At 33.5% G+C, this 17,417-nt stretch overlaps 4 protein-coding genes across 6 annotated transcripts; 3 read left to right on the top strand and 1 right to left on the bottom strand.

Moving 5' to 3' along the window:
* The first annotated feature begins 1,742 nt into the window (after positions 1-1,742).
* On the top strand, positions 1,743-11,070 carry Nmdmc (NAD-dependent methylenetetrahydrofolate dehydrogenase). Of its 2 annotated transcripts, none has more exons than XM_081974188.1 (6): positions 1,743-2,308; positions 5,009-5,193; positions 5,248-5,518; positions 5,573-5,778; positions 5,831-5,953; positions 11,045-11,070. In XM_081974188.1, exons 1-6 carry the CDS (start codon positions 2,190-2,192, stop codon positions 11,053-11,055), a joined length of 915 nt encoding a protein of 304 aa, XP_081830314.1. In that variant the 5' UTR covers positions 1,743-2,189; the 3' UTR covers positions 11,056-11,070. The 2 variants fall into 2 exon arrangements, with proteins under 2 accessions (XP_081830314.1, XP_081829550.1); XM_081973424.1 differs by lacking the exon at positions 11,045-11,070 and adding an exon at positions 7,118-7,473 and having other exon boundaries at positions 1,748-2,308.
* Positions 8,691-11,244, bottom strand: LOC145740149 (activating signal cointegrator 1 complex subunit 1-like). 2 transcript variants are annotated; one of them, XM_081972314.1, is made up of 3 exons: positions 11,102-11,244; positions 9,733-9,817; positions 8,691-9,681 (listed from the first exon to the last, which is right to left on the bottom strand). In XM_081972314.1, the coding sequence occupies exons 2-3, from the start codon at positions 9,812-9,814 to the stop codon at positions 8,711-8,713; spliced, it is 1,053 nt and encodes a 350-aa protein (XP_081828440.1). In that variant the 5' UTR covers positions 9,815-9,817; positions 11,102-11,244; the 3' UTR covers positions 8,691-8,710. The 2 variants fall into 2 exon arrangements, with proteins under 2 accessions (XP_081828440.1, XP_081852042.1); XM_081995916.1 differs by having other exon boundaries at positions 8,691-9,817.
* On the top strand, positions 11,072-13,795 carry LOC145725944 (glyoxylate reductase/hydroxypyruvate reductase). Its single transcript, XM_081975151.1, has 2 exons — positions 11,072-11,203; positions 12,761-13,795. The coding sequence occupies exons 1-2, from the start codon at positions 11,136-11,138 to the stop codon at positions 13,662-13,664; spliced, it is 972 nt and encodes a 323-aa protein (XP_081831277.1). The 5' UTR covers positions 11,072-11,135; the 3' UTR covers positions 13,665-13,795.
* A 723-nt stretch (positions 13,796-14,518) lies between these two features.
* On the top strand, positions 14,519-15,656 carry bug (thioredoxin domain-containing protein bug). Its single transcript, XM_081976250.1, has 2 exons — positions 14,519-14,694; positions 14,749-15,656. Exons 1-2 carry the CDS (start codon positions 14,658-14,660, stop codon positions 15,579-15,581), a joined length of 870 nt encoding a protein of 289 aa, XP_081832376.1. The 5' UTR covers positions 14,519-14,657; the 3' UTR covers positions 15,582-15,656.
* The last annotated feature ends 1,761 nt before the right edge of the window (positions 15,657-17,417 follow it).

The following is a 17,417-nucleotide window of genomic DNA, read 5'->3' on the forward strand; positions in this document are numbered from 1 at the left end:
CAATAATGAATTTTTATTGTTACAATACCGCCCTCTATACTAGAAAGCCTAAAATGTCACTTTTAATGGCGGTGTTAGCGGTTTTCGTTTTATACACAAACCTATGCAGATGCAGTAAGAAATATGTTTTTTTTTAATTGTTTCGTGTAGTTGATTGCAAGTTGTGAGAGAAAAATCAAAAAAAGGTTCATTCCAGATTCAGATATGTATAGATAGAGCTTTTATATACACAATCAAGTCCAGCCTAAACAAATTGGTTAGAACATTTGTCCTGGAAAGTACAACACACAGCAAACTAGTTTAAACACTGTTCAATGTAAGAAAATCTGTATATCCTTGAAACTAGGTAAGCAAAACTGGTAAATGATTCTTATGTTATTATCAAGAACATTCATTCAAAACTATTTTTGTTGCTCTCACAATGAAGGATGCTTTAAAATGTAACTCACATACCTGTGCATGTAGCAAGTACCTAATAAGTTTACTGTACTAGAAAGCACTTGTACTTACCATTGAGTATAGTGTTGGAGTAAAATCATTCCACTTCAAAGTGTTCAACCACTGTTGAGTTAGATCCGGTTCTTTGTAAAGTAAAAAACTGACACGGTTGGGCTTTTCCTGAATTGCTGTTACAATGTGGCTTGAAAAACTTGATGAACGGCAGCAAACCAAAATAACTTACGCAAATAGACTCAAGTTTTGATTTTAAACCGTAAAAATTCATCTAATCCTCAAAAAACTCAATTTCCACAATACAAACAAACGCAAATTGTTACCACTATTCCCGCCATATTGGAATTTTTGACAAGCACCTTCTAGGCTTTCTAGTATAGTAGGCGGTGGTTTGTTACATTGACATTGAGTTTATTGACGTTTTGGCGAAGGAAATGAGGTTATGGTTGTTGATGTTGTAGTTGTCACAATGAATCTGTCGATATTTTGCAATTTGAACTAAAAGACGCTTGAAAAATGTATTTGTTACACGGGAGTAGAATGCGATAATTGTGCTCAGCACAATAATCGCCTTTTTCTACTCCTAGTAACATAATATACTATAAATATTACAATAGAAGTATAACAAGCCCAAAATAATTGTTTAAATTTTAAAAAGAAAGTGAAATGTCTTCAACTACTCATGCAATCTATTATAGTAATAATACTCTATAAACAAGTATTAAGCTGGGTTATAAAACCAATTAAATAAAAAGAAATAAGATAAAAGCTAACCAATGCCAAGCTTTTTTATTAAATTTTGTTTTATTTATAGTCAATTATTCAACGCTTAGCAACGATTTAAACAGTTTTTTTATTAACTAGAGATTTAAAAAAATATTAAATCACTCTAAATGATAAAATTTACAGATTTAAACAAACAAACATCAACGTCACATCTACGGGGCGGTGCAAATTTAATAGAACTCGGTTTTATAAATATAAACCTACCACTACACCACACCCATACTCTCGACGACGTCATAGGTTTGCCCTATAGGTACCCTAGATGCCAAAGTTGGTTGACAGTGCTGACATTATGACATGACATTGCGTCTGTCAAACAAGTGAAAGTTGAAAAGTTGTTTATTTTTTATTTAAATCTTTAATAACTTTCTTTTTTAGTGTAATACTGTATTTATGTAAACTTTTAGATTTAAGTGCCTGTGTGTACTTAAGATTGGCTTGCAAAATGACTTCAAACGAGTGAGTAACCATTAACGTGAAAAAATAAGTGGCCCTATTTACTACAAAAACCATCTGTTGCTGGTTTTGTTTTTCCAATCAAATTTCTGACGTTGGTACCCCCTATATGTAGTAAATCTGGTGGTGATATTGCGTTACATAATTAAATAGATAACTCAGTATCAATAACAAATTTCCAAACTGGGCCCAAAGCAAGAAAAATACCTGTTATTGATGATAAGTGCTGTAGTTTTGTTATGCTCTTTTAAAAGATAAATATGTTTTGACATCTTCATGCCTCCTGCAGAGAGTTATCAATGTGTCTAAAAATACACCAGTTTATTGAACTGTGAACTTATGAACCTGATGAAGGTCATTTTAGTTATTTTACTAATTTGACATGACTTTAAATATTACCAGGATGATGTCAAAATGTCTAGTTTAGCTGTAAAAAATACAATCAAATAAAAGAGCCATAAAATTGTTTTCATATTGTGATAGTACTTATTACTATGTTTATGTTAACTCCACATATTGGTAGAAGCATAACCATCTTCAGGTCAAGCCATTTATTGTCAAAACTATCTTGTCAAACAGTTGAGAAGTCCAGTATTGCATGTTCTGTTTACAAGTAAGTGTATTTTGTTTGTACATATTTGGTTTTTCCAATCAGTTTACACTAATGGCGAATTCGACTGGGAAGCACTATCCGAGTGCACGGCCTACCCCAGTTCAATTCGTATTTTCTCAGTGCCATGTAAAAGTTGCTCTCTCCGATTAGGTGCAGTTAGCACGCTGCACTAAGAAAGTGCGAGCCACACCAGTGCAGTTATTAAAAGGAGGTTGATTCGACTGGGATTGACAATTAACAGAAAATTTATCTAATTTATCAAATTGTCCCAAGCAAGCTAACCACTCTTCACCATGACCTCCACCAGGATGACCAGCTGACAAAGAAAGAAGAATTCAAGACAAGAAGAGCACAGAAGAGCCCCGTTGTCAGCCGGGGCACTCTCACCCAGGACAGGGGACACCGTTGCAACACTGGTAATTCCCGAAAGGGAAATATTTCAAGGGAAATACCAGTGACTGTTAACGGAGTCCTTCTTCCGGACCTTTCTGTTTGGTCTACAGTGATGGGAGGGTAAAAAGCAGTAGTCTTGCTTGACCCGCTTATATGAGACCATTCTCTCCTGTCATGTATAATAACCACTCTTCATCTCAGGAATCACTCTTGCTGCTAGATGACATGTTTATTAAAAATTCTTCAAGTAAAGCCGTTGGCACCATTTCTATTTATTTGTTTTGTTTGTTTCTCTAGACAGAACTGAACTAGAACTATACTAGCAGCACAGTTCTAAAATTTTGCACTAAGTGCTAAAACACCGCACCAAATGCAACCCAGCCGAATTCTCACAGACCGCACTAAATCAGTGCATTTCCGAGACGAACATAAATATTTTTAAAACCAGTGCAGAACTTTGTCAGTCGAACAACCAGCACCGAGCGAGTGTGCTTTCAGTGCAGAATAGTGCGCACTAGTGCCGCCAGTCGAATTCGCTATAAAACTAAACTAACACCCACTGTGCACTGTGTTTTTAAGTAGTATTTTATATGATTTTTTTTAAATTAAATGAATTGTAGTGTGAGTGTGTTTAGTTATTGTTCTTCACTTATGTTATAATAACTGAATTAGTAGTACCAGTCTGTACATAGTTTTGGCACAATGTTCTACACTCAGTTCTACAGAATGTTTCTCACACATTATTCTGTTAGTTATGCAAAACTTTTACAGATAACTTTGTGACTTCAAAGAAGCTTCTTTCCCTTCACAAAAAGTCCAGTAAAACAAACTCTAAAAAAAGGAAGGTTTAAATTTGAAATCTGATAAAAGCAATATAAAGGTGGATTTATGCAGGACATTAAAATAGAATTAAGCTAAACTAATTTAGTACTAAGAAACATCAACATGTGTAATGGCATGGGAACATTTATGCAACCGAATTTTCTATTAAGTTCAGTTAAGTTAAATTAAGAAGTTGGTTAACTTTTAGCTTTCCTGGTAACTTTCCTAACTAACTTTTTCCTTTGGACAAATGACCAATGTCAATTACAACTTATCTTGATTGACTTTGTCTTCCTTTGTCAGAATTTTTGGCCAATTAGCCCTATGGGCTCAAGTGATTTGGGCATATAACAAAACAAAAACTGCAATCAAAAACTCAAGTTAAGCACAAGGTAAAAGAAAGAATGTTTTGTCTGTGAAAAAAAATTAATTAGTACAAATTCATATAACAAAAGTAGTATAAAGTATAAGAAAGTGATAAAAATGAAATAGGAAATTACAGACCAATAAGCATCCTTCCAGCCTTTTCAAAGATTTTTGAATTGGTTTTATACACACAGCTAACAGATTTTTTTATAATGTGCCACCTTTCAGTGGTTGTCAACATGGCTACATTGCCAGAAGATCAGTACAAACAGTAATTTTTCAGTTTATGTCATATCCTTGAACAGATAGAAAAGCATAAACTAGGAATAGGTATATTTTATTTTTAGACTTATAGATAAAGAACTATTGCTAAAAAAATTAGAACTTTATGGAGTTAGACGTAAGGTAGTAAGTTTGTTTGATTTGATTGTTTGACTTATCTCATAGGAAACAGCAGGTTAAACTATTTAAGGAAGGCAAGCTATACACATCACATATAAAACGCCACCTAACGTGATATTCCAAAATTTAATCTTTGCACTTTTGGCAAAAGATAAGACTTTTCAGGAACAACCCTGTATAATTTCCATGCGGATTTAGTTAATCACTATTGAGTAACCCAACAACAATTAATACAATGCAGGCCAGACGTAAACAAAGCCTTATCTATTTGGTACTCTACCACTGATAAATTACTGATGCAAAGAACTGGAAATTGGCTAATAACTTTTGTCATATGATTACTACAGACTTGTTTGGTGAATCCTATATAAGAAATCCCAATATTACAATTTGTGTAGTATTTGCAAAACATCCGTCAATTACTTAGTGTCGCAAAAATGCCTGAAATACTCCCAAGTGTAAAAAAGTTTAGGTGCAAGTAGGTGTTTATTTTTATATTATTTATATTTTCTTTCACCTAAAAAATGTTGGTGCATTTGTTATTATTTTAGTAAGTGTATTGGTCTAAATTTGTGTTGCATTATTTGAATATCTTTTGACTTCCTTGTTAGAAGAAAAGTCATATTCGAGTGAAAGAAAAAAAATTATTTGTAACTAAAAACAACTTAAAGAAAATATTCCTTAAATATCAAATTTAAATGCTTCATTTGTTTCTAGTCGAGCGGTGAAGCTAATTGATGGTAAGAAAATTGCTCAGGACATAAGATTAGAGGTGAAACAACAAGTAGATGAATGGGTAAAACAAGGAAACCGCAGGCCATGTCTGATTGCCATCCTAGTGGGAGAAGATCCAGCTAGCGAGAAATATGTATCCAACAAAATGATTGCTGCCAAAGAAGTTGGTAAGTTGTTTTTTCTAATTTTTTTGTCTTTTTCTATCAATAATGTGTATTTAGGCATTGACTCTAAAACAATTAGACTACCTCACACAACTGAACAAGAGGAAATATTAAGGGAAATTCAGAGATTAAATGAAGACAGTTTGGTTGATGGTATATTAGTTCAATTACCAGTACCTGAACATGTCTGTGAAAGAACTGTGTGTAATGCAGTCCATCCATTGAAAGATGTGGATGGATTTCATACCACAAATATAGGAAAGTTAACTCTTAATTCTGATACTTTTGTACCTGCCACTGCCTTAGGGGTGTATGAGTTGATTAAAAGGTGGTTAACTAATATACATGAGTGTAAATTTGTCATAATGTGTGTGCATTCTAGATATAATATTCCTACATTTGGTAAAAATGTAGTAGTTTGCGGGCGTTCTAAAAATGTAGGCCTGCCCATTGTTCTTCTGTTACATTCTGACGCCAGAAACGAACTTCCAGGCTGCGAAGCCACTGTAACTTTGTGTCATAGGCACACTCCTCCTGAACAATTGGAAATTTTTGCTAAGCAGGCTGACATTATTGTTACAGCTACAGGTTAGATTCTTTCGTGCTTACAAGATTTTTTATTTAATAAATCAATTTGCAGGTGTTGTAAATTTGATTAAACCTCACATGGTTAAACCAGGGGCTTGTATAATTGACGTCGGTATTAACAGAATAACGACTGAAGAAGGAAAAACGAAACTTGTGGGTGATGTTGACTTTGAAGGTAAGTTTTTAACTATCAGGGATAATTGCTGTATACTTAGACTTTTTTCAAAATAATGTCTGTATATAGAGGGTCTAAATAAGAGTGGATCTTGGCGTTTTTGTGTAAACGGTTACTTATAGAGATTGGAGAAAAAAATGATGACTAAAAGAAAATATTTTCAGTGTTTCAAAATGTCCACAAGAGATCGTACTATCCATTTGAATTTAAAAAGTAATAAATTCTCGTAATTTTAAGTACAATGATTAGCTGAAAATAACTGCAAATTGAAATTACGTTCACGACTAACAACTTTGATTTTTTGACCCAACGGTTTCTAAATCATCTGGCGTAGAATATTGAGCTTTGTTTGTCATTGAGAAGAGCAGATTTTTGTCCATCAAGTGCAACACCTAAAAGCGAATTTGATTTTTATTTCGTCCGCATGTGCCTTTGACAAAAAATTATTAAAGTTTTTTAACATTACGAGTCAAATAATACGCATAATAAACTGTCATAAGTTTTTAGCAGTTAAGTTTTATCTTAACACCACTATTTTTGTGAAAAACTTGAAAGGGAAGAAAGTTAGGAACTTGCAATTTTAGCTGATTTTTGCAATATTTAGAAGGTACTAGTTATGATTACTTCGCTCATCTGATCCAGATTAAAATAGGAATGGATTTAGTCTTAATATTTGACACCCAACCATACCGTTTTATAGGATGAAGATTTTATTTATTTAAATCCAACTAACATATCCACCAATTTTCAAAGTTTTTTTTAAGAAAAGAAGTATTGACAAACTGAAGTTGAAATTGTAGCTATAGACAGGTGTTTCAGGTTTTAATACGTAAATTTAAACCGCGTATTCTGTCTAAAAAGCTATAGTTTGCTATACATATGTATAAACTATATTCTAAACATGCTTCTGTAAAGAAATACAGAGTGTTGAAAATTTCATTTACTTTTAATTTTAGCCTCCTACATTTTTTATCTACTGCGCCAATAATGTTTTTTTTTTAAATTTAAAATCTTTGAAAGTTATAGTAGTTTGTTGCTGTCAACTTTATTTTCTTGTCCTTGGTCTGTTATTGCTGTCTTTGTTTTTTGAAGCTTTATGAGTAACTGTTTGGTCAAAAACGGCCACTCTTATTTAGACACCCTGTACAATGCTGTATTATGTAGGTGTGAGTCAAATTGCTGGGCACATCACTCCAGTTCCAGGAGGTGTGGGTCCCATGACAGTTGCGATGCTAATGTATAATACATTCAAAGCAGCAAAACACGTTTTGCATGGTATTAACGAGAATTAAATAGTAATTAATTTTGTTTTTTTTTGTTTACTACATTGTTTTTATAAGGAATTTGGTTCAACATTGATTTTCCAGATCATTTATTACTGTTTTATAATCTGCTTATTTAATGTTTTGTTTTACCTCAGTATTATTTTTAAAGGTGTGGAAATTAAATTATATCAAGTTGTTTTTTTTTGTAATTGTTATATAGTACAAGTTCGGAAAAGAAGTTAATATTCTGTATAACTTACCGTTTTTGTTTTAATCCTAAAATCAAGATTTCCCTGTAACTACAAATTTTAATTTTATAATTAGGACAGCTAATGTATTTAACGCAAAAAGCAAAGTAAATCAGGATGACCTTACAAGTTGTCTCCAACGTAAAAAAAAACAAAAAATTTTAGAGGATTACTTGATGATAAACTTATTCCTGGTTTGCCAAATTGAATTATGTTTTCCTCTTTTCCTGAAAATTGGGAAAATGTCAGACACTGCATTTTAAACATTTGCTTATAGGTTCTTAACGAATCCAAAGTCTCGCGTGTGCAAAGTATCTATTTCGCGCAATTATGTAGCGCTAGTGCCAGGACATTATACTTAAAATCTTGGATATTTAACTATTCTCAGACAATCCATTGTTTTTGTCAAACGTATTGCAAAAAGCCTACTCTAGACATCTGTTTATGTGTTTCTTAGTGAGTAGCAATTGAAGCGAATGTCAAAAAACTGATTACCTACTTGGCAAACAACATTGAAAGTAAAAATTTTATAAAAAATGTATTAGTTGGTTTACTAAATAAGAACATACGTTTAGAATGTTGACTTTTCGAGAGTTTAATTGAAATTCTAGAGAAACAGCTCATGAGCTTCAGCTCATAAAAGCTCTCTCTTGTCTATGTTAGTAACAGTTGGAAAATATATGAACTTTGTCGAATTTTGACACAAGTTGGTTTGACATAGGGTGAATATTTGAATATTTTCGACTCCGTACACCTTGTGCTAACTTGTGGAAACCGTAAAAAGGTGTGAACTTATTTTCAGTTTTTCGATAATAACTCGTAAACTAAGAAGCATATTTTGAGATTTATTGTGCAAGTTTTATAACCAGGATATTGAGAGGAAGATCTTTAATAATGTGTATTGGTCTATTGATATTAGACTGATGTTGCACATATCTTATTAAAAAGAGGTATACTTAAATACTTGAAAATGAAAAGAACTTAGCAAATCACATTCAACTCAATGAAAGCTTAAAAATGAAGCTTTTTATACCATGTTCAAACGCTATTTCCCCTATACATGCAAGACAAGTAAGAAAGGGTTGTTAAAAAAAGTTGGCCTTAATATCATCAAACTTGTAGGTCACCCTATATGTACAAATAAAAATTGGTTGGAAAAACATGAAAAAGGCACAATTAAAAACAAAAATCGATGACCGCATTTTTCAATAAATATATGCAATACTTTTTCCCTCACTGTATATTTACAAAGGTATTACTATAGCTGTATCATAATACTTTGATTGCCCTGTGTCACTTGTTGTTGTACCCCTAATGCAAATATGCAACTCTTTCAATTCAAACTCCCCGAAATAATAATCCCCGTATTTGTCCATTATTTCCCGAGCGTCAAATGATGTCTTCTCTTCGTCGCTGTCTCGAAAACTGGTGTTCATAACCGTCATATGAAGCTTAACTCGATCGTATTCTTTCTTAGCCAAACCTGACCTACAGAAATGATTCGACATTTTGTCGCACATATCCTGGAGTTTGGTTTGAAGTTCTGGCGTTTTCATTTGCACTTTCGCATACAATACATACACATTCGACGGATCATCGTTCATTATTTCCAAGCCCTGAATGGTAACTTTGTGTTTTTGGTTCTTCTCAAACACTTTGGAGATATACTCCTCATAGAACGTTTCTAAAGTCTTTTTAGCCAATGTGACTTCTTCTGGTTCTAGCAAGGTCAACATGACTAAAGTCAAATGAGTTTTAACTGGTTTTTGAAATATCGACTTTGACACTCCTCTAGGAGGATTTTCTAACACTTTAGCTTGAAACTTCAACAAATTGTCACGAATAGTTTCGGAGTCAATTGGTATTGCAATGAAGTGCGTGGCAGGCATCCTCTCTTTACGTTGAGCCACAATTAATGCAATCTGAGTTCTGGCGGAAGCAACTTTTCGTTCTGTTTCACCAGTAATTACTACATCGCCCTTTTCATTAATTCGTGGAATTTTTATTACTGTATTGGTTGATCTTTGGAGTCCTTTTAGCTTGGCTCCCTTCTGACCGATAATGAAAGACAACAGACTGGAAGGAACGTAGAATGAAGTTTGAAACTTTCCAGTTTTGGTCAAAACTATGTCGTAGTTTTCTTCAATGTCAGCGCAATCAACCATTTCATCATCATTGTCTAAGTAGGGTTTTAGTTGGGACCTTCTGTCGGGTTCTAGGTCGTTTTCTTCAGTTAAAATATTTGATTGATAGTAAATTCGATTACCATATTTAATAGGTGACACTTTGGTAGCTATTGATCCTTTGTTAGAGAAGAAATCGGGAAATTGACTTCTGCGGGACCCCATATTCTGTAACAAATGACAAAATATCGAATACAAAATCTTGCGATAAAATCCGGTAACTTAACAGTAGTTACAAAAATTGTACTTTTGGACTAGATTCTGCTATAATTTAATCATAGAGTGGAATACAGATGTCACGTCTGATGACAAATATAGGAACAGCCGCATCATTCGGTTGAAAGAGAATGAAAGAAAGTTTTGTTTTTTGGTTATATCAAGCCCTACAGCCTCTCTGATGACGTGTAATACGGCAAACCGCGTTAGAGGCTGGGATTGATAAACAAAACCTCGTCATTTTTAACTAAATAAATGTAAATTATGGAATGGCTATTGAATAGAAAAAAACTATCAATCAATATCACATTTAATTACCGACACCCTTACGTTTTTTGCTGGTGATTGTGATGCAACAGTCTGTTCAGTCGCTGAACAGAGAGTACCAGCTATGAGACTTTTGAAAAAAAGACACTTATTTTTATTTAGATTATTACTTATTACTATCTATTAACCAATTATTTTAAAAACAGAAGTATGAAGATAGTTATTTATGCAACAAGTATAAAAAATACATCTTTTTTGCACGCAAGTGAAAGTTGTTATACGAGACCGAAGGTGGAGTTTAACAACACGTAAGTGTAAAATCGTCAATTTCAGAACGACTTTATGGCAAAAAATTTGGAAAAATCTTTCACAATTTTTCTATATTATATGTACCTACATAGGAAGCAATTGGCGTTTCAAGTTAAGATCGCAGCGCCATTTGAACTAAAATCGGGCAACAGGTTCCTAACCTAACATAAATAATATGACAGTGTCACTTCATATTTATGAAACCAGTGCTAAATTCCTAACCAAAATCAATGTAAACAAAGGGAGAAATGACAGGTGGAATGCCCGAAACTGTTTTCAAAACTGATCACCAGAGGGAGTATCTCTGACCTTGAAAGGCCAATAGCATAACTGAAAGATATGCATCAAAATTCCTAATTGAAACATTGTTTAAATTTGCTATTAATTGTTGTTGAATAATTGTTGAAGGACAAAAATTTAATAAAAATATATTCATCAAAGTTCAAAAAACGCGCCACTTGGTGATAAGTATGACCACCTTATCTCTGTCTTGTCAACACTGAAGAAATTTCCTTAAATTACCAAAACTCCAACATATTGCATAAACCAGTTTGAAATATAGGTAACGGTAATGTTTAGCGTTCGTTATTTTATTAACAATAGGTGTGCTGTGATTGCTTGCAGCAAAATTGTTGTCAAAGAGAAAGTGCAGCTGTTTACCTGTATTGGAAATCGACGATTTTCTTCTGATAAAATGGCTAAACCACAAGTTTACGTGACGAGAGAAATAAACCAAGAAGCTCTGGATGTTTTAAAACAATCGTAAGTAGCAAATTACATTATTATCACAATTGAAATAATTGTTCTTGTTGTACTATTAGCCCTATCAATTTTCAATTTATTAAAAACAAATTTGCGATTTTTTCTAACCTCACTTTTCAATCTTTTCATATTTACAACAATCTGACATTTGACAAACCACATCCTAAAATTCAGGCTGTGTTCCGTATTTAACGTTGTATTAAATTGTACGTTCCGCATTAACGGTTATCTTGAGTCTACTGCTGGACATAAGCCTCCTCCCTACGTCGCCAAGAATTTCTATTTTGAGCAAGTTGCATCCAATTGGGTTCCATTCTTCGTATATCGTCTACCCATCGCGTCGGTGATATGGACTGACTTTTTCTATCTTCACAAGGTCTCCATTCTAATAGTCTTTTGGTCCATCTATTATCGTTGAGTCTTGTTACATGGCCTGCAAATATCTTAGCTTTGCGATTTTTTTCTATAATGTTCTCTATCCGCGTTCTTTAGATTTCTGTGTTCTTTACGTGATATCCTTAGCTTATTTATGTTGCTTTTAGTGAGCATTGTGTTTCGCATCTGTATGTTACAACTGGAAACACACTCATTGTATACCTATTTGTCTTAAGGCTCATAGGGATTTCCCTATTAAAAACGTTCTTCAATTTGCCATATGCATCCCAGCCTAAACCGATTCTTCTTTGTATCTCTGGTGTATCTAGTGACTTTCACATCGTGACTTAGTATCGATATTGTGTTATGTCACCTATAATATTCTTTGGTTTATCTGTAATCTCACTTCTTTGGGCAATTCTTGTGCACGTTCATTTAGGCCTACCATACACGTTCAGTTTGGTCTCAAGGTCTGGACTGTACAGTCCTGGACTGAGAGAAGAACTGACAGTGTGTGGTCATGGCAATGAGGTCCGGCCTCAAGGTCGCTTGGCCTTGAGACAATGCATATCCAGCCATCGTGCGTACAAGACTTACTTTGTACACTTGTTAGGAAAACTACTATTTTATAAACTCCTTCGGTCATAAGCATTGATTCTATTCTTAGTACTAATATTAATACTATTACTAAAATAAAATTTTGTTTTATAAACTAGGCTTAAATTAACGTTTTCTTATTTTGCGTAACAAACACTATAACTTCATTTATCTAACATAAACCTTAACAAAATGCCAATGTCATCCAAGCCCATAAACGAAATAGTAAACACTAAACCTGAAACTTGAAGTGTAAGTGACAGTTAAAAAAACATCCATTGAATGGTAGAGGTCCACATGTGCAGTATATTCGTATATCACAACACTTTTAATAGTTTAGTATTGGTCAAAAACAGCAGCAAGCTGAAAGCTGGAGGATTAAGATTTTTCAAATATTCTGTACAAAATATGACACACTGTATAAGTTGGAGCAAAAACCATTTTTTTACACTACTAACTCTTTAAAAGGACTACCCTCTATATATTTTACTACTCCGAATCAAGCGTTTAATTGAGGTTTAACCAGCTTAAAAGATGGTTTAGCCTTAACTCTTTTACTGATTTAACTTTTTGACATTTTTACAGATGCGATGTTACATGGTGGACAGAACCAGGCCCGGTACCCAAAGACGAACTCTTAAAAAACATTGAACACAAATCCGGTCTGTTTTGCATGCTCACAGACAAAATCGACGATGAGATACTTGATAAGGCTGGGCCAAGTTTAAAAATTGTTGCAACTATGTCCGTTGGCTATGATCATTTAGATGTAAACGAAATAAAAAAACGCGGTATTAAAATGGCATATACCCCCGACATACTAACGGATGCAACTGCCGAGTTAGCTGTTGCTTTGCTACTAGCCACCAGCAGAAGACTGTTAGAAGCTAACGAAGAAGCTAAAACCGGAGGATGGAAGGCTTGGTCACCATTTTGGATGTGCGGACCCGGCTTAAAGGGGTCTACAGTTGGTATTGTTGGGTTTGGCAGAATTGGACAGGAAATTGCTAAGAGACTGAAACCTTTCGGTCCTAGCAAGATTATCTACTATAATAGATCTGAAAAACCACAAGCTGCTAAAGAAATTGGAGCTACCAGAGTCAGTTTTGATGAACTTTTATCACAAAGCGACTTTATTAGCGTTAGTTGTGCTCTTACACCAGAAACTAAAGAAATATTTAACGAAACCGCTTTTAAGAAAATGAAGAATACAGCCGTTTTTATCAATACGAGTAGAGGGGGTGTAGTAGACCAAGATGCTTTAGTGCGAGCACTGCAAGACAATATTATATGGGGCGCCGGATTGGACGTTATGACACCCGAACCTTTGCCATTGGATCACCCTTTATTCAAGTTGAAAAACTGTGTTATACTGCCACATATTGGTAGCGCTTGTATTGAAACTAGACAAGATATGGCTGTTCTTACTGCAAAAAATATTGTAGCAGCCTTAAAAGGACAACCTTTGTTAACCGAACTAATTGTTTAAATTTTATTATTTACTGTTCGTTCTTGATTAAGATCTTTCTTTAATAGTGTTTATGTATCGCTTAATCTGATGTAAGCCAACTGTAATGTTAACAAAAAAATGTGTTCAATGGTGAACTAAATGCTTAAATACTATGGTGTTTCAATCGGTTCAACTAAAATACTTAAATATGTACTCAATCGTAAAAAGAAAGAGCACTATCGAAAATCAATGTTTTCGAGATAAATATGTCTCGTTAGGACGGGTTTACCCAATTTCTTCGTCATAGTCGTAATCATTAACTTAATTTTTGTCCCATATAGTAAACAAGTAACCTGGACTACTTTGTTTACTATGAGTTGAAGTTGGGTAATCCCGGCCTAAGTTTCTGTTAAACAGGCTGTGACGTCATTCGACATGACTATAGCCTTTAATTATTGTTTAAACTATACTCTAAGAATCTGTAATCCTTTCAAAATATCTTCACCATCTTCAATAAACATCTCAAATTCCATATTCACTACGTACTACAGTCTCAAGCCTCAAAGATTCCCAAATAAAACTGTTAACACACAAGGAACAACAATAAAATTACAGGACACCTGCCAAAAATAAAAAATATTATAAAGTGAAGATTAACTTTTAAACCTCCGAAATGCAACGATTAAATTTAAGAGAGATTAGCTAAGTTTACCTTGCAGTGCATAGAATTGTTAAATTTTAATCTGCTCTAACTGTTATGTGAGATTTAAATTGGGCCGGTGCATACAGGCATTAGTGTAAATTGACTTAAATTCTGAACACCCTCACCCTCCTAGAAATTTGACAGATGACAGAATCAACCTAGCCTAACCTCAAACTTTTGTTTTGATATTGATTAATTTTCCTATGACATTTATATAATTTGAATATCTAGATTTTGTTTCTATTATCTGCAAAATTGTTCTATTATGATACTATTTTTTCAGAATAAATCCTCTTAAACACTTAAATACAGTTAATTAGTGATAAACCATGCAGGTCTTTACCTTAATATGCCTGCTTAGCATAGGTACTTGGCAATGATAAACAAACTATTGTAAGTCTAATATTCATTATTTTTAAGGCAAACCAACTGTGAGCAATGAAGTTGATGGATTTCAAGAAACAGAGAAGAAGGAAATTCTTGATGAAAGCCTCGAACCGATATTTGAAGATATTGAACCAGAATTTGGACTGTTTTCTGAAACTCGTTCAACTCCAGTAAAGAACAACTCAGGAGGCCTAATTTCAAATGTCACTATTGAGGATCCAAACAACTCCACCAACTTAAATTCATCTAGTGTTCGATTGTTGAATTGTTTACGTGGTGGCAACACAACTACTGTGCAATTAGTGAATGACACAGAACTTATTAAATTACTAGTTCCAGACACAAAAGTGGCAGGAGACAAACAAGCTCCAGGACAATGTATTGTGGTACTATTTTACTCAAAAAATTGCCCATTTTCTAGCATGGCAGCTCCTCATTTCAATGCTTTACCCAGGGCTTTTCCTGATATAAAAATGGTAGCTATCAATGCCATGCATTATCACTTATTTAATACCCAAAATGGTATTGTTGGTGTGCCCACTTTGTTACTCTTCCATAATGGTCGACCAATAGTTAAATACAATGGTTCTGACTATAATTTGGAAATATTTGTGAAATTTATTAAGATGTTCACTGGGATTGAACCAGAAAAAAATTTTGTAGTAACTTCTCAGGATTTTGCTGGTCCTGTTGTTAGCTCACCTTCTAAAGAATCTGATATGTTTCTTGTGCTGTCCTGGCTATTCATAATGGTCTGTTCAGCCTATTATTTTTCTAAGTCAAAAGTTTGTAAATGGATTGTTGAAACTGCACAGAGAAACTGGAGGGAATCTGAACAGCATGCACAACATGAGCATGTAGATTAGTTTAAAAGAAAACTGTTAATTTTTTATTTTCTCAGTATTTTTGTTGATTATTGCATTAAAGAAGGTTTTTTTGTGGTTTTGTAGTTTTTATTTTTTAAATAAATATAGACATATAAATAAAATAAAACTGAAATTTCTCATTCTTAAACAAAATGACAATTAAAATATCTTTAAAAATATGATACTAAAATTAAAAAGTAAATATTCTATGGCAAAAGTTATGATGTAAAAGGCAAAATAATAGGGCAACCTTTTAATTGCAAGGCACTATTGTTACCTCATACCTTTTAAATTTACTATAATATTATTTTGTATTATACAGGGTGATTTACTGTCATGGTATATTAGAAATGTCTAGAGAATGGCTCAATATATTGTTAGTTGAAATTTGGAGTGTAGCTTAGGTGGGATCAAAACTCACAATATTTTGGACTTGGCGGTGTTGCCAGATGAGTCTAAAAGAACACCAACTTTCGATTTTCAAATAGGACACTCTGTTTATAATATTTTTTTTTAATTACTCACAGAACGCCTAGTAATTATTGTTAACATTTTATTAAATTTATTTAGCACTGTTTATTAGATATTTTATAAAAATAGTAGATTTGTCAGCAAAACTCTAGTTTAAACAGTAATTAAATTCTGAAGTGCTGAAAAAAAAATGCTGTAGCTTTACATAGTAAAATTATACTACTCTGGTGGACTCTAAGCTAAACTTCAACAACCACACAAAAAAAACATCAAAATCTAGTACAAAACTATAAGAGCCAAAACACTTTCGCAGCTTGATGACTTACAAAAACCAAGAAATCACCCAATGGTTCCGCAAAAATAAAACGTCGAAATTAAAAACTGATAATGCCACATATTAAAAAGCTGTTATGTTCAATCTAAAAATTATGAATAGATAATACCTTGAAAACATGTTCTATAAAATAGACCAGCACATATTACAAACAAGAGCGGGAGATTACATGAAGTTAAAAAGAGAAAACTGCAATATCTCGGACACGTTATGAGAGGTCAAAGGTATAAGATTCTGCAACTGATAATCCAAGGAAAGATCGTGGAAAGGAGGTCTGTTGGAAAGAGAAGTATTTCCTGGCTTAGGAACTATTACGAGAATGGTTCGCCGTCACGTCCTCCAACCTATTCAAAGCCGCAGTTTCCAAAGTAAGAATAGCAATGATGATACCCATCCTCCGACATAGAGATGGTACATAAGAAAGAAGAAACATACTATTTTTTAACATGTAGAGCAATAAAATGGCGTTCTTAAGGAAATAAAGTAAACAGTTGTTCTTATAATGTTCAAGCCAAATTGGCAAAATGTTCAAATTGAGATAATAGAGCACCTTTTTGAAAACGTTGGTTTTTGGCTTTTCGGAAATAATTCAAAAACGAAGCAAAAATTTAATGTTGTTAAAACGGTGTTGAATTGTCCATTACATTTTGCGTAATTTTTACGAGAAGCAAAATTTCTTTATAAATAATCGAATCTTGGACACACTGTACAAACAAAAAATTCCGCCACCACAGATTTTTTTAAATTATCTTTTGAGCAATAGATTTGTTAGGTTAGGATATTGGATAAATTGATTACCGCATTACAGACCTCTTGTAAAAAAGGGCGATGACTAGAAAGGTAAAATATACCACTGGGGATTTAGCAACACCGTAAAACGTAGTTCGCACTCAGCGTTTTAGCAAAAGGACAGACGAAACTTCAAATTGAGCGTAGGCGATAAAAAATCGAAATGTACGTGCCCTTAATACCAATTTCTTGAACGAAGCCCAGCAAACTTTTGGACAGTAACACACCACCGATTTACCGGC

This window comes from Ips typographus, linkage group LG1 (genome assembly GCF_016097725.1).
Source record: "Ips typographus isolate SLU linkage group LG1, UJ_Ityp_2.0, whole genome shotgun sequence".
NCBI classification, from domain to species: Eukaryota; Metazoa; Arthropoda; class Insecta; order Coleoptera; family Curculionidae; genus Ips; species Ips typographus.

Coding starts and splice junctions, on each gene's coding strand:
- Nmdmc (XM_081973424.1), top strand. CDS start 2,190: ATGTTTATGTTAACTCCACATATTGGTAGAAGCATAACCATCTTCAGG. Junction 5,194..5,247: donor GATTGCTGCCAAAGAAGTTG/GTAAGTTGTTTT, acceptor ATGTGTATTTAG/GCATTGACTCTAAAACAATT. Junction 5,519..5,572: donor GTGTATGAGTTGATTAAAAG/GTGGTTAACTAA, acceptor TGTGCATTCTAG/ATATAATATTCCTACATTTG.
- LOC145725944 (XM_081975151.1), top strand. CDS start 11,136: ATGGCTAAACCACAAGTTTACGTGACGAGAGAAATAAACCAAGAAGCT. Junction 11,204..12,760: donor CTGGATGTTTTAAAACAATC/GTAAGTAGCAAA, acceptor ACATTTTTACAG/ATGCGATGTTACATGGTGGA.
- LOC145740149 (XM_081995916.1), bottom strand. CDS start 9,814: ATGGGGTCCCGCAGAAGTCAATTTCCCGATTTCTTCTCTAACAAAGGA.
- bug (XM_081976250.1), top strand. CDS start 14,658: ATGCAGGTCTTTACCTTAATATGCCTGCTTAGCATAG. Junction 14,695..14,748: donor AATATGCCTGCTTAGCATAG/GTACTTGGCAAT, acceptor ATTATTTTTAAG/GCAAACCAACTGTGAGCAAT.